Source organism: Macrobrachium nipponense, chromosome 17, assembly GCF_015104395.2.
Source record: "Macrobrachium nipponense isolate FS-2020 chromosome 17, ASM1510439v2, whole genome shotgun sequence".
NCBI classification, from domain to species: Eukaryota; Metazoa; Arthropoda; class Malacostraca; order Decapoda; family Palaemonidae; genus Macrobrachium; species Macrobrachium nipponense.
In genome coordinates this window covers 72,213,904-72,229,202 of record NC_087210.1, presented here as the reverse complement: position 1 = coordinate 72,229,202, position 15,299 = coordinate 72,213,904, and the positions used below count along the sequence as shown (strand labels likewise).

Here is a 15,299-nt window from a genome sequence, read left to right as displayed (position 1 = left end):
GCAGTAGTCGCCAAGGATAATGTACCGAAAAATGATATTTAGTCCATGAATGTCTATCGTGAGTCGGGTATATAAAGGCCCAAAACGATGATTTTCGTTGGAGCTGCAACAAACAAGTGATTATAATAGTGTATCAAGTTTTTAAGGAATATATGGTAATGTATTGTTTATCCATTTGGACGTTTTCTTGTGTGATGTAACGTTGGTTGCCACCAACTTTTTGATGTTACAGTGAATTATATGTTGTGTTGATGTAAAGCTTTGTGACTTGGGTATTATACTGTAAACTGCAGTGATTAGTGATGAGTAGTCTTGATGAAGTGTTGTATGGCGAGTCTTTGCTTTTGTGTAAAGCGTCCGTAATTTGTTTAATGTTCTGTTTGTGACTTTAATTTCCTTACTAATTGTTATTAAAGTACATTTTAAGTTATAGTGGGTTGTCACTGTTTCCTGATATATTCTCCTCGTAAATCCTTACCATAGAGAGATTTTTTTTTATGTTACATGGGGGCCTGTCGAACGAAACCCGAACGTATCCCTACTCATTCTTTGCTCATCCTGTCGAACGAAAAACGAACGTATCCCTACTCAGTTTTTGCTCATTCTATCGAACGAAACTCTAACATATCCATACTCAGTGTTTACTCATTCTATTGAACGAAACCCGAACGTATCCTTATTAATTGTTGCTTTATTCATGTCGAGCGTATTCCTAATCATTATAACATTATCGTTGTTGAACGAAACCAAAAATTATCACTCGTGTTAGCGCATTCTGTTAACCATAACTTGACGTATCCCTACTGTTAATTACTTTTCAGTACTTCCATGTACTTAGAGAGGGGGGAGAGTTGTGATAGTGTTAGTACTATATTATTTGTCTTGCTGTGTTATTTTGAGCAGGTTATTAAAGATGTTTGATTTGAAAGATTTCATACGTAGTCCTAGTGGTGAAAAATTAGAAGGTATAACTAAAATAGACTGGATTGTTCTAGCTAGGTACTATAATGTAGAAGTATCAGAATCTGCAAGAAAGCAAGAAATCTCAAATAAAGTAAGTGAGGCGCTAATGACTTTAGGCATTTTGTCTGATAAGGAAGGGTTGTTACTAATGAATTGGGAAGAGGAAGAAGCTGATAGACAGCAAAGCGCTAGTAAGAATAATACAGAGGGTAGTGCAAGTGAAGAGGAAGGGGCCAAAGCCGTACGTGAAAAAACAAAGTCACGCAAGGTTAAACCAAAAAAGTCCAAACTTGTTTATGAAGGGATGAGTGTTGAGCAGATGCAGATTCATTTGCAAATAGTTAGATTAGAGAATGAGAAAGCTGTTGAACTAAAGAAGTTAGAAAATGAGAGAGCTGAAAAGGTTAGGAAGATAGAAGCTGAGAAAGAGGTTGAGCAAAAGAAGATTGAAATTGAGCAAAAGAGGATAGAGCTAGAGATAAAGAAACTTGAAGTAGAAGAAAAGTCCAGAGAAATACCAAAATCTTTTAGAATAGACAATGCAGTAAAAAGTGTACCAATTTTTGTTGAAAATGAAGTGGATGCATTTTTTTTACAATTTGAGAAAGTAGCAGAACAGTAGTTAAATTACAGTATTGTTGAAAAAGAAGCTTTAAGTTTAATTTTGAGTTTAATGCACTTTGAGATATACTTGCTTAACAGTAATTTTGAAATAAACGCTTATACTGATAATAACCCTTTAACCTTTATTAATAAATGTAAGCACAACAATAAGAGAATTTTAAGATGGTCTTTATTTTTGGAACCATTCAAACTAAATATTCACCATATAGCAGGCAAACAAAATGTCATTGCAGATTCTCTCTCTAGATCTGTTGATTATTTAAAGGAAAGTGCTTGTTACCAACGACGTGGCAGTCTCCGATAGTTGCTGAAGGGAAGTAGCTAATGTTTAAGACTGTACTAGTGAAAATTCAGCATGGACTGAGGAGAGAGCCTCGGAGTTAAAAGGGGGGGAATGTAAAGGAATATTGATTTATTGAATGTAAAATTGCAGAAAAGGTTGAAAATTGATATTTGCATAAAAAAAAAAAGTGTGTACACTAGACAACAGATGGCAGTAGCGCTTGACGTAGGCAGTAGTCGCCAAGGATAATGTACCGAAAAATGATATTTAGTCCATGAATGTCTATCGTGAGTCGGGTATATAAAGGCCCAAAACGATGATTTTCGTTGGAGCTGCAACAAACAAGTGATTATAATAGTGTATCAAGTTTTTAAGGAATATATGGTAATGTATTGTTTATCCATTTGGACGTTTTCTTGTGTGATGTAACGTTGGTTGCCACTAACTTTTTGATGTTACAGTGAATTATATGTTGTGTTGATGTAAAGCTTTGTGACTTGGGTATTATACTGTAAACTGCAGTGATTAGTGATGAGTAGTCTTGATGAAGTGCTGTATGGCGAGTCTTTGCTTTTGTGTAAAGCGTCCGTAATTTGCTTAATGTTCTGTTTGTGACTTTAATTTCCTTACTAATTGTTATTAAAGTACATTTTAAGTTATAGTGGGTTGTCACTGTTTCCTGATATATTCTCCTCGTAAATCCTTACCATAGAGAGATTTTTTTTATGTTACAATATGTGTATATATATATGATATATATATACTAGATATATATTATATATATATATATATATATATATATTAATATATATACATATATAAATATGTATATATATATACATATATATATATATATATATATATATATATTATATATATATATATATACACACACATGTACAAAAGCGAATACCACAGGATAATGTCTTATTGAAGGACGAAGGCGCTCGGCTGAGAATTTCAGCCTATTATTTTTCCAATGGTATTCGCTTATATCATGAAGTCACGTGCATGTACTGTGATTTTTTTTCATATATATATATATATATATATATATATATATATATATATATATATATATATATATATGTATAGATACATATATAGTGATATATATATATATATATGTGGGTATACACACACACACACACACACACACACACACACACACACATATATATATTGAACATTTGTTGAGTATTACATCTGGCAGAACAAAGCTAAAATGCTCTAATCTTCATTTAACGAAATTCTTCATAGTGAAAGCCCGATGGCCAGGACCTCAGGAGAAGAACCTATCCTGCCATTTAGGGAGACTATCCCCCCACCATGGGAGTCACAACCAACCACATGATTTTCAAGACATTTCTTAACTTCTGTTTTGGCATGTCATGAGAACGTGAGACGAGCAGTTAGTCGTCAAAGTAAATATATGAATGAAGTAGGAAAAAGTACATAAATGAATACCTATAAAAGACTAAGCCCGTGCCGAAAGGGGGTTGGTCGGGCGGGTCGAACGACCACCCCCCAAAAAAAAATTTTTCTAGAAGTCCATATTTTCTGTGACTATCCTTTTCATTGAACTGTACTTACAAAGTAATATATAATTAATGTTTTTTTGTAATTTCAAAGCATATAACATAACAAATAAAGCAATATGTATCTTATTGCTAGCATAATAAATGAATCAATCAATAAAACTGAAGATATATTCTTGAATTTCAGTGCAAACTTTCAATATTATAAGTAAAATTATGTTAACCAAAGTCAGTACTTTGAATAACATCTAATCAGGTAGAAGGGCATAAACAGCATACCCAATTTTTCTTATTGATATAACTAAAATAACATGTTCAAGTATTTCATCTTGTATATACCTATATATGCAATGACATTTATAGAAGAAAAGGTCCAGTTTTGGGAAAAAGGACCCCCCACCCCATAAAAAAAAACTAGGTACGGGCCTGAAGACAGAAACTCGAGCAAAAGTACTTGTAGCATAAGAGAGTGGAGAAAATGGTCGAACAGGACAGTAGCAACACGCACTCATGATTGCTGATTGGCTGATGACGGCCAAAAATTAACCCCTCCTCGCCATGCCTGTGTTGCAATGTAAACAAATGCACGTGGACCATAAAACTATTATGGGTTTCATTCATTATGGACAGATGTTGAAAACTTAATCGTCTCTAATCTCGCAATAATCATGAATGTGGTACCAAATGTGGTACAAGACAACACAGAAGGTACACATTAGGAGATCTGAGCCTTACACACACACACACACACACACACACACACACACATATATATATTATATATATATATATATATATATATATATACCCATATATGTATATATAAAGAAATGAATACATATACATATATGTATATAATAAAGAAATTGAATACATATTAATAAACATATATGTATATATAAAGAAATGAATACATATTAATAAACATATATATATACACATTATATATATGAATAGATAAATAGATCGATCGATAGATAGATAGATAGATAAATATATATAAGAAAACAACAGGGTCAGTGTAAAAGATCGGGTGAGAGAATTCGAGTGTGTGTGGAAGTCATGGTTTCAATAAATGGGGGAATCACTGAGCCAACTTTCCTTTATGGAAGTGAAATGCGGATGGTGACGGTGAATAAAAGAAAACTGTTGATGCTGTTAAGATTAATATTTTACACGACATGTGTAGAACAACTGGGTAAAAAAAACAAAGAGAAATGTAAGAAAAAGAAAGGTGGCAATAATTTATCAGTGATGATGGGATTGACCAATGTAGTTAATTAGTTTGGTTATAAGGAAGGAATAGGGTGACGATAGCTTTGTGAAAAGTGAATAATTTTAGGGTGTTTAGAGGAAGGGGAAGACAGCGAAAGTGATAGGTAACTGAGTAAATTAATTATTGGAATTGAAGGGGCCTGAATATCTAGGAGGCACCACAATTATTGCAAGATAGAGGTAAATTTCTTACTATTTTTACTTGTGCGTCTGTATATATATATATATATATATATATATATATATATATATATATACTATATATACATTATGTATATGTGTGTGTGTATGTGGTGTGTGTTTGTATGTGTGTGTGTGTGTGTGTGTGTGTGTGTGGGTGGGACAGTTCAATGCGTTGCTGATGAGCCGTCTGTTTAAGTGCATTAAGCATCCATGATTTATTAGTCAAGAATGATTGGCAGTGAGTACTGCTTTTTTCCCTGAAGCTATGAAATGTCAGTAGAAATGGTTTATATATGTATGTATATATACACAAATATTTTCTTAATATACATATATATATATATATATATATATATATATATACTTATATATATATATATATATATATTATACATTGCTGCAGCACCTACTTACTACACTGCTATTTCCGCGCAATTACCCGACGAACAGCAGAGCGAGGGAGGCAGCAGCTGCATCACTGGCGAGTCAATTTGAATCTCTTTACCGAAGACACACAGATGAATGTGTAACGCGAGACATAAATCAAATCGGATGATTTCACAGCGTCAAAGCAGCCAGTCACCTGGGCAAACCACTCTTATCAAAGCCAGATAAAGACTTCTTTATAGACAAGTAAGAACTTATTTATTACCCGGCGGTCGGTAATCCGCAGCGCATATTGGGACAACATCAGGGGAAAGTGTATCTGCAAACTACAGGCATCAATCAGTCGGATTTTGCCTCCGCGAACAGGTGCGCGGGAGATCAATGCAGGTGTGCACAAGTGTCAGACGCGCCGTCGTTCAGTTTTTATTTTTTATTTTTTTATTTTTTTAGGCGGGGAAGGTATTAAGTGCCTTCGTTAAATAATCGTTTTGACCAGTTTTGGGATGTAAGTTTCTGTGGCTGATTATGGGGTAACGTTTGCTCTGGGTTTAAATACTTATTCTTCCATTGTCAGGAATGTGTCAATGGTACCGAATGCGCTTGCAAGCATATTGTGATTTTCATTGCAAAAGCAAGAGCATGTTAGAAGCTGAGTCATATAGCCTGACAAACATAAGGAGAGATAGGGAATCTAAAGTAAAATCAGGTGTTGTACAAAATATTTACCAAATTTCTACTTGTATTCCCGGCTTATATAGTATATATATTTTTAATGTTCTTCGATATTTACTCAGTAGAGTCTTTCTCATATCTGCAGGATGATCTTTGCGTAAAGTTAGTTTCCAAATGGCCTTCCGTAGGCAGTGTTTTGCAACTCTACGCTAAATGCCTGTCGAGTAAATTTGGTGCAGTTCAAAATTTTAAGAAGAAGTAGTACCTAGCAGTTCTTGAAATCCAAGATTTCAATAAATGTACGGGAATACCTTGGGGAAATGAAATGATATGAAATATCAGTGCTATGTGCATGTGATTACACTGATTTTCCCTCATTTCAATTTGAAGATATAGAGTGGTTTAAAAAGCAAGCTTTAATGCAGAGACTTTATACGAATGACAAGTCTTCAATTTATCGTGTTTTATCATAAAAATTTGGTTATAGGGACACCATGATTCTGTTGATTTATCCTCTTAAAAAATTCATCTATTCATATAAAGGGCGACTGGAGGAAACTTGGTGTATACTTATCTGCCCAGCTCCGAAGGAAAAGTATTATCATATCTACTAGCAAACATATGTATATAGAAATTATGTATGATAAATTCGTAAGGTAACTAAGTTTACGGGCATAACCAGCCCCGTTTCACGGGCAGAACCAGCTCCGTTTCAGGGAATCCCTTCTCACCCCCACCCCTTTCGGAGGGGATGGGGAGGTAGGATGAAACCCCATCATAAACCATCCTCGGGGTCCTCACTATAACCCTGCCAAGTTTCATGCCCATCGGACCAGCCGTTTGGCCGTGATTGAGTGACAGATTCACGGACGGACGGACAGACATAACGCCTATTATAGTAAGAAGATATATCTCATGATAGTGCTTGTAATTGAAAATAATACAGGCTTGATAACGAAAGTGAATTTGATACATTATAATGTAGAAATCGTAAACGAGACGAAAATATGTTATATTATTTAATATAATAATGTTTAGCAGGTTATCCCCGTCACCGTCGTAATTTCTATGATACACTTCCTGGTAGCATACTGGAACTCTCCTATGCCACTTAGATATATATATATATACATATATATATATATATGTATATATACTATATATATATATATATGTATATATATATATATATATATTACAAAATTCTCATTATTATCTTTCTAGTCTTTTCATACTTTTAGCTTGCGCGACTGTCACTACTACCTCACTTTTTACTGCTTTGTTATCTATTTTATCTTCTCCTTATAGTTGTGTTTATAACGGAAAAATGCCAGGCACATTTTTCTACAAGTGAAAATATTCACTAGATTTTTGTCTTCTTATGCGTCACTCAAGTTAGAAATTACATTACTGAGAATAAAGCAACAGGCCAAATGTTTACCTAATACTATACAATCTATACCCACAGAAAAGGCATAATTCTTTTAACAAGGTGAGTTAAATCTCCAAACTCTACCACTGCACTGGATAAAAGTCGATACCTTAGCCTCAGGACTGGATTCTACACTGCATACAAATAAATACCCACTTTGGGAATGAAGCGTAAAACAGGGCATATCAACTTCCCACCTAGAAAGTCAAGTTTCCACCCGATAAAGCCAATGCCCCACGTCAGGAGAGAAGTCTCCACTGGCCAAATGCAGGCGCTCTCCTACTGAGTAAGGCTTCCATTGGATAAAGACGATGACCCACTTTTTAAGCGAAGTGTCAATTAGCTCAAAACAGATGTTTGCCCAGGGTATGAGATCTCGCCTGTTTGAAAATCAGTGCCCACCACATCGGGAGTAAAATGCTCCACTGGATAAGAAAATACGCCCTTCTAGGAACTTGACAAGAAGGAAGGATCAAATACGTCAGGTCTGCGTAGTCAGTGAGTCACACTTCAGAGGCCGAATTAATAATGAATCCTTCATTTCTGGTCTTTCTCGTGTTTTGTATTACCTTCCTTTCTCTTCCTTACTGCACCTGCTTTTGGGAATGTGATTCATTAAGCAAAATCTGTAAAATCAACGTACCATGGCTAAATATTCCTCATCATAATTAGGAAACAATATCTATAATTCGAAAACATGATAAATTTCAACTAATCTCCTGTTATATTTCATGAGCTCCGTTATTTATCTAGCTTTTTATTGTACGCTACTTCAATTCTCCTACTATTTTGTCTGTCCTCTACCTGTCTGTCACAACAGTCGTGATACAGCCAAGTTATTGGTCATAATTTTGTCTTTTCATCGGGAACTATTTCCTCTCGCATTTTCCTCGTACTTTCTCATTCTCTTAAGGCACAGTATAGCAGAAACCAGCTTGCCATGTGCCCAGCACTGGGCACCGTTGGCATTACGAAACGTTCTTTGCAACGTCCCATGAGCACTTAGCTGCTTTGCCTTCCGTCTTTTACGTTTCGTCGGCTCTTCTTTGGCGTCTCCCCTCAAGGGGAGTCCGGCTTAGTTAACCAGACTTTTGAGAGTCTGCAAATCTGACTTACTGACATGGCTAAAGTACTTTCTAATAATAATAATAATAATAATAATAATAATAATAATAATAATAATATAGAATCTACTCGTCATCTGGTAGCATGGGCGTTTCAATCGTTTGTTTGTTTGTTTGTATGGTGTTCTTACGTTGCATGGAACCAGTGGTTATTCAGCAACGGGACCAACGGCTTTACGTGACTTCCGAACCACGTCGAGAGTGAACTTCTATCACCAGAAATACGCATTTCTAATACTTCAATGGAATGCCCGAGAATCGAACTCGCGGCCACCGAGGTGGCAGGCCAACACCATACAGACCACGCCACTGAGGCCTTGCGTTTCACGAGTTCGAATCTCACCATAGAAGTAAATGGTTTCATCACTTATTCCTCATCTGGATTCAAGGCTTGTACTAACAAGCTTATCCAGAAAGCGTGGGTAAATCGAGACGTTCAAAGGTTCACTTCGACCAACAATAATGATGTTCATAATGATGACAATAATAGCCTCTGACAAATGCAATATGTGATTCATCTTCTATTTCAGCCTTAGGCGAATTTAGCATTTGAGGAAGCAAAGTGAGATCAAACCATCATCCATCATGGTACGATTAGAACGCCAGCGTCCTTGCCCAGTGAGACGGAATTTCTATACTGACAGAAAAGCAATTTATAGCAAGAACGATGTTCCTTAAGATGTTTATACTGGGCCCCTTCCAAAATTCCCTTTTGACAGAGAAATGCATCGCTTGTATTTTTAATCAATGAGTTCATTGGCCACTCTGCTTTGTTGCTTTGTTATGTACATCGGAGACCCACAACGATCAACATTGTTCTTATCACTTTATTTTATTATTTATTGCCCCCATTGATTTTCTTCATGTAAGAAATATTATTGGAAGAAAACAATTAAATACTTTTCGCTGACATAAAAACTTCAAGAACCAGAGGGAAGATGGACATTGGGTTAGATAACTAAATTAGAATACTATTTTGCAAAGTCAACTTCTCTAAAGAGATAATCACTAAATTAGAATACTATTTTGCAAAGTCAACTTCTCTAAAGAGATAATCACTCATTCATCCATCTAAATGGACATAGAAAAACCATATGATAGCTCCCATACACTATCACTTTTACAAACATACATACATACATACATACATACATACATACACAACTACCTACATGAGCGATTCCCTACGCACACACACACAGCATAGTATACAGCAAGCTCGCGCGTATAACTAAGCATCGCCTATCAACAAGTTGGGTTAGAAAGGCGGAGGTAGGGTTTCCGTACTTTCCAAAGGGTGCGCAGTTCACCATTCTTTACACTTCGTCACCCGATACTAACATGTGTTTTTGATGCACGGACGCTACGCTGCTGGAGATAAGAATATTAATAGATTTGTTTGGTGGGAACTTTTTCCAGCGAGAGAGGGGCTTTCGAGACACATTTAGGTATTCTTCTTTTTCTATTTCTTTTTTTTTGAAAGCCGTTTCGCACATGGCGTTGTAGTTTTCCTTCAGTTTCTCATTATAAAAGACGAATTCTTGAATGATAGACAGTTTTCCCGCATAGGCAATATGAGGTCAGGTTAGATACCCAATTCGTTTTATTACCGGGAGTTTTATGTCCCACTTTTAATAAAAGGTAAGATTACGAATTGAGGAATAAAGTGAGAGTATAATATTATTATTATTATTATTATTATTATTATTATTATTATTATTATTATTATTATTATTATTATTATTATTATTATTATTATTATTATTAAATACTCATAATAGAATGAGTCTTGAAATGGAGAAACAAATCCACAGCTATGTACGTATATATACATATATTTAAAGATAAATCTTTATTATTATTATTATTATTATTATTATTATTATTATTATTATTATTATTATTATTATTATATTATTATTATTATCATTATTATTATAAAACAATTTGCAGCCCAAGTTGGAAAAACAGGATACCACAAGCCCGAGATTTCCTACAGAAAAAGCAACCAAGTACGAAAAAAGACAGAGAGAAGTAAAGAGTAAACCATATAAGAGAATGAACAAAGACAAGCAAATGTGATAAAACAATTACATCTGTGAAATAGAAATGCTTTTGCAAATACTTCGAGGTACTCAACTTCCAATAAATCCTCTAATAATTTGGTCACAGCTGAAAGAAAACTTCTTGAAAGGTGTGAGGTAATGAATCACAAACTGGGGAACAAGACGCAAAATACTGCAAAACACAAGAATTAAAACCCTCCTCAGGATACTCAGGTCTTCAAAAACCCTGAAAGACTTTCTCAACATACCGAATTTTTGTGCCACTTAAGAAAAGATGGGTAGGGCATGGTTCGCAAAAGAGAGTTTTCTATCAAGAACGATACGTTAAGATTTGCACCGTGTACAAATTTCAGCTGTATCTCAGTCTATGAGAATCTTCAACCATGTCGGAATAGTCACAAGGTGGGATCGATGCAATTAATGTCTCATCTTCTGCATAATCATACATTTTGTTTTCTACTGGGTCAAGTCACTTATAACTGTAAATAGCGATGGCCACGAACGATACCCTGATGAAGCCACAGATTAAATTTCTGCAGATATTATGGCGCCCACAAACAATTGCGCCCTGCGATCTCTTCGTTGGAAATGCAATTATAATATCAAGAAAGGATCCCACAAGTCCCATCGTGGTTAACATGACCAAGCAGTGTTAAAGTCAAGAATCATTATTATCATAATGCGTTATGACATCTTCGTCTTTGTTACTGTTACCAGTAGCAATAATAGTAATAGTGGTACCTTAAAAACCAATATCTTATAAAACCGTCATACACGGCCTTAGCCAAGGTTGAAATATGTTTGTAAGGTAATAACAGGCTTAGTATGGAAACTAAATTACAAGAAATACATTGAATATAAAACAGTAAGTAGAATTGAAGCACTTTAACTTATATATTCCAGGAACACTAACTCAGTTTTAAAAGATAAGTCTTGAAAGTGATTAACAATGCACGATGCTCTTCTCTTGATCATAAAGTACAGAAAATTATTTTCAACTAAAACTAAGACATTTAGATTGTTCGTTAAATCCGAATAGGCCTACGAAAACTTTCCGTTATGATGTATAAAAACTTGGAAAACTAACGTGTCTCCCGCTATTCCAAATTCCTTTAGATGGGTACTGACTTCAATCTTAGACCTAACCCCATTTATTACCTATGTCAAGATAAACGAGCTCATGCTTAATAGAAATACATATAAACTGGATTATTTGGTGGCCTGACGGATAGAGATACGTTACACGAATAGAACACATAGGCCCATCATACGTGCAGATGACCATTACAGAGGTGGTTTGAAATATATTAGAATTCAAAGTGGACTTTTACCTTAAAAGCTCTCTCTCTCTCTCTCTCTCTCTCTCTCTCTCTCTCTCTCTCTCTCTCAATGCATTGAAGATAAGTATAATTTTTATTACTGGAAAAAAATGATAGCTATACTACATATCTAATCTTGTTTCATTAGAAAGGGAAGTGACATTTGCCAATACTGAAAAGAAGGTACGTGAATTTTCCAGTACAGGTGATAACGTATCCACTTTCATCTTATCTACCAAATCAACGCGAATAAAGTCATTCGTCCCATCTTTCAGAACAAAATCTTATAATGTCTTTCAGGACTTGACAGACCTCTGAAGGTCACCCTCTTAACAGAATGAAGGATCGATCAATTCATTACAAACTATCGGTCGTCCTCAGTTCTTCATGGACGCAGATTTGTAGAAAAATGTGAGCAAGACTTAACAGAAGCAGGTAATGAGCAAATCGTTCGATGTTTTCATATTTTAAAAGTATGAAGATGAAAAGGAAAAACCTGATGCTTATGAATCAGCCATGAATTACAGGACAGAGAGGTTACAGAAGTTTTAGTTAGAGTACAAACTGATTATTCCTATGTATTAAGCATAAACTTTGTGAACCAGTTACGTATGATAAAAATGGAAATTTTTTTATTACAGTTCGTATGTTCAGCAAGGAGATAAATAAGGCTGTTGGATGCAACTAAATATGAATTTAACGTTTCCTTAAGGAATCTTATGTTATTCTTTTTTTATTTATCGCAAGTTGAAATAGTCCAGACTGACATTCTTAAGTGACCTAAGCATCTTCGAAGTCCATGAAGAATTTTCTTTACACACAAGTTCGTTTATTTAAGAAACATTTTGTCTGCTTCATTGGTTATTCTCAGTTACTTTGAAAACAACAACAAATACAAGCATCTCTTTAACTCTTCTTTCTTCTGTGTCAGTTTTACCTTGTCTCTTTATTTCTGGCAATATTGCTTTTTGTCATGTCACCCCTGGATATATCTTCTTTTTCCCTTTGCCAAGAAATACAAGCAGATGCTTACTTCTATTGACAATAGTAATTATGTATCACTTCATGCCATTGCTAAAGTGATGGGCTCATCTCACTGAAACATTTTGACAAGACGACATATCAATCTGACTTTGCGGAAACGGTCCTTGTAATATGTTATCATTAAGGCCTTAGTCAGTTAATGGTTGATAATGAAGAATGCTTAAATAGATTTGTAATGAAGAAAGACAGTTGGAAATGGGCGTCGCCACACTAGACAGGGGCGTGGTCAATCAGAATTATGATATGGGGAGAGAGAGAGAAAGAGAGAAATAGAGAGAGAGAGAGAGAGCAAGAGAGAGAGTGAAAGAGTTGTACGTATGTATGTGTGTATGTGTGTGTGTACGTGTGTGTTAGGGAGGGGACGTAGGCGTCTGAATGTGGGGTATCTTATCGTCGATCAGCTGTGGCACTGACTGCGGATTGATCGTGTCATAAGGGGTGTTGGGGTTTGACCCTCCGGCTCTGGACCGTCCACGCGAGGCCTTAGAGGAGCTATTGGTGTGTATCCGGGCCAGGGTGTCGGGAGGGGGCGCCGGGCCCGGTCGATAGCAGCGTCCCCATTATTCCATTACCGAGGCCCGGGCGGCGGCGCTAAGTTGCCTATCAGAGGCTGGTCTCTGTTACCGAATCAACACTGGCGTAACGCGACCCGCCACCGACTACAGCCGCTGCCCGCCACTGATTGGCAGACCGGTCGATGATTGACAGCGTTGTCATGGCGACGGATAGTGGCTGGCCAATGGGAGGGCGGGAATCGGGAATAGGTGGGTCAAAGGGTGCGGCGATGGCACGATTGGGCAACTGGATTTGTGGAGGCTGATCCCTTAATAGGCTCCGCCCACAGGTCCGCCAGAGGCACCGATCACCGGTCACGCTGGAGTCCTCGCCTGCTGTTTAACCCGCCAAGCTGGCGTCTTCCGTCGCGGATCTGCTGCGGGCGCTGCAGCCCAACATGGCGCTCATGGGTGGACTAGGTGGGCTCGGTTCTTTCGGTTCGCTCGGGCCCTTCTCGGCGCTGAACGCCCTCACGGCCTCGACCACAGGTGCGGGCGCCGTGGGAGGTGGTTCCGGAGGCCCCGTCGTGCCCACGCCCTTGATGGCTCTGCCTTCGCTGTCCTTCACCGCTTCGCAGGTGGCTGCCGTCTGTGAGACCCTCGAGGAAAGTGGCGACATGGAACGACTCGGTCGCTTCCTGTGGTCGCTGCCCGTGGCCCACCCTCACCTCCACGACCTCAACAAGCACGAACCCGTGCTGAGGGCGCGTGCCCTAGTGTCATTTCACGTGGGCAATTTCCGGGAGCTCTACGCGATCCTCGAATCGCAGCGGTTTTCCAAAGCGTCCCACGCGCGCATGCAGGCCCTGTGGCTGGAGGCCCACTACCAGGAGGCCGAGCGCCTCCGAGGGAGGCCCCTCGGCCCCGTCGACAAGTACCGCGTGAGGAAGAAGTTCCCCTTCCCGAGGACCATCTGGGACGGCGAGCAGAAGACGCACTGCTTCAAGGAGAGGACGAGATCGCTCCTGAGGGAGTCCTACCTGCAGGACCCTTACCCGAACCCCAGCAAGAAGAGAGAACTCGCGTCGGCGACGGGTCTCACGCCCACACAGGTCGGCAACTGGTTCAAGAACCGACGGCAACGGGACAGGGCGGCGGCTGCGAAAAACAGGTAAGAGTCTCTCCTCCAGCATCTCTTGGATCTCAGAGCGGAAGTCTTCCTTGTACATCGTCCGTCTCTCTCTCTCTCTCTCTCTCTCTCTCTCTCTCTCTCTCTCTCTCTCTCTCGCATGTTTGTTCTCCGGCATTTTTGACGTGTAATGGTATGAATGTATACTCTAATACATTTCCTGGATGTTTTCATCCATTCATTAAAATCATTTCACGTTCATCCAAGCAAAGAAACGGATCATTATGCACAGTGCATGATCAAGTACCAGGGGCTAATAGCCATCAATAAACGACAAGACACTGACATTGACCCCACGGTTTCTATCACCAATTCCACCCTACGGCTTAAGTGGGTGTTTGAAATATCGCACATGCCAATTACGGCGAATCAAAGAGGATGGAGACCTTACGGCGTCCAGTGTAATCGCTGACATCCGGGTAAATGTAATTTTGCGCTCCGCCAAGACAATCATTCTATATCATTCTCTGGAGGGAGTGACGTCGTATCGATACCATTACTATACTATATTTGTTATCTGGGATATATATGGGACACAAATCAATTACGTTGAGTAAAGGAGAAGTAATGGAGTCGACTTATACGTTATTGTTTATTTGTTGAACGGATCAGTTCACAGACATATTTATTTCCCGAATGCCCAGGTCTTCCAAACTTTTCTTTTACGGCTGCCAAGATGAAATAACATTGAAGTATTTCCTCATGG

General features: G+C 37.8%; 1 protein-coding gene across 1 annotated transcript in view; it reads left to right on the top strand.

Annotated features, from left to right (window-relative positions):
• The first annotated feature begins 13,770 nt into the window (after nucleotides 1–13,770).
• LOC135196318 (homeobox protein SIX3-like) overlaps nucleotides 13,771–15,299 on the top strand; it is an 88,026-nt gene continuing 86,497 nt past the window's right edge. The window contains exon 1 of the mRNA XM_064223064.1: nucleotides 13,771–14,575. Coding sequence (XP_064079134.1) covers nucleotides 13,863–14,575 — 713 coding nt within the window. The 5' untranslated portion in view covers nucleotides 13,771–13,862. The remainder of the gene's footprint in view (nucleotides 14,576–15,299) is intronic.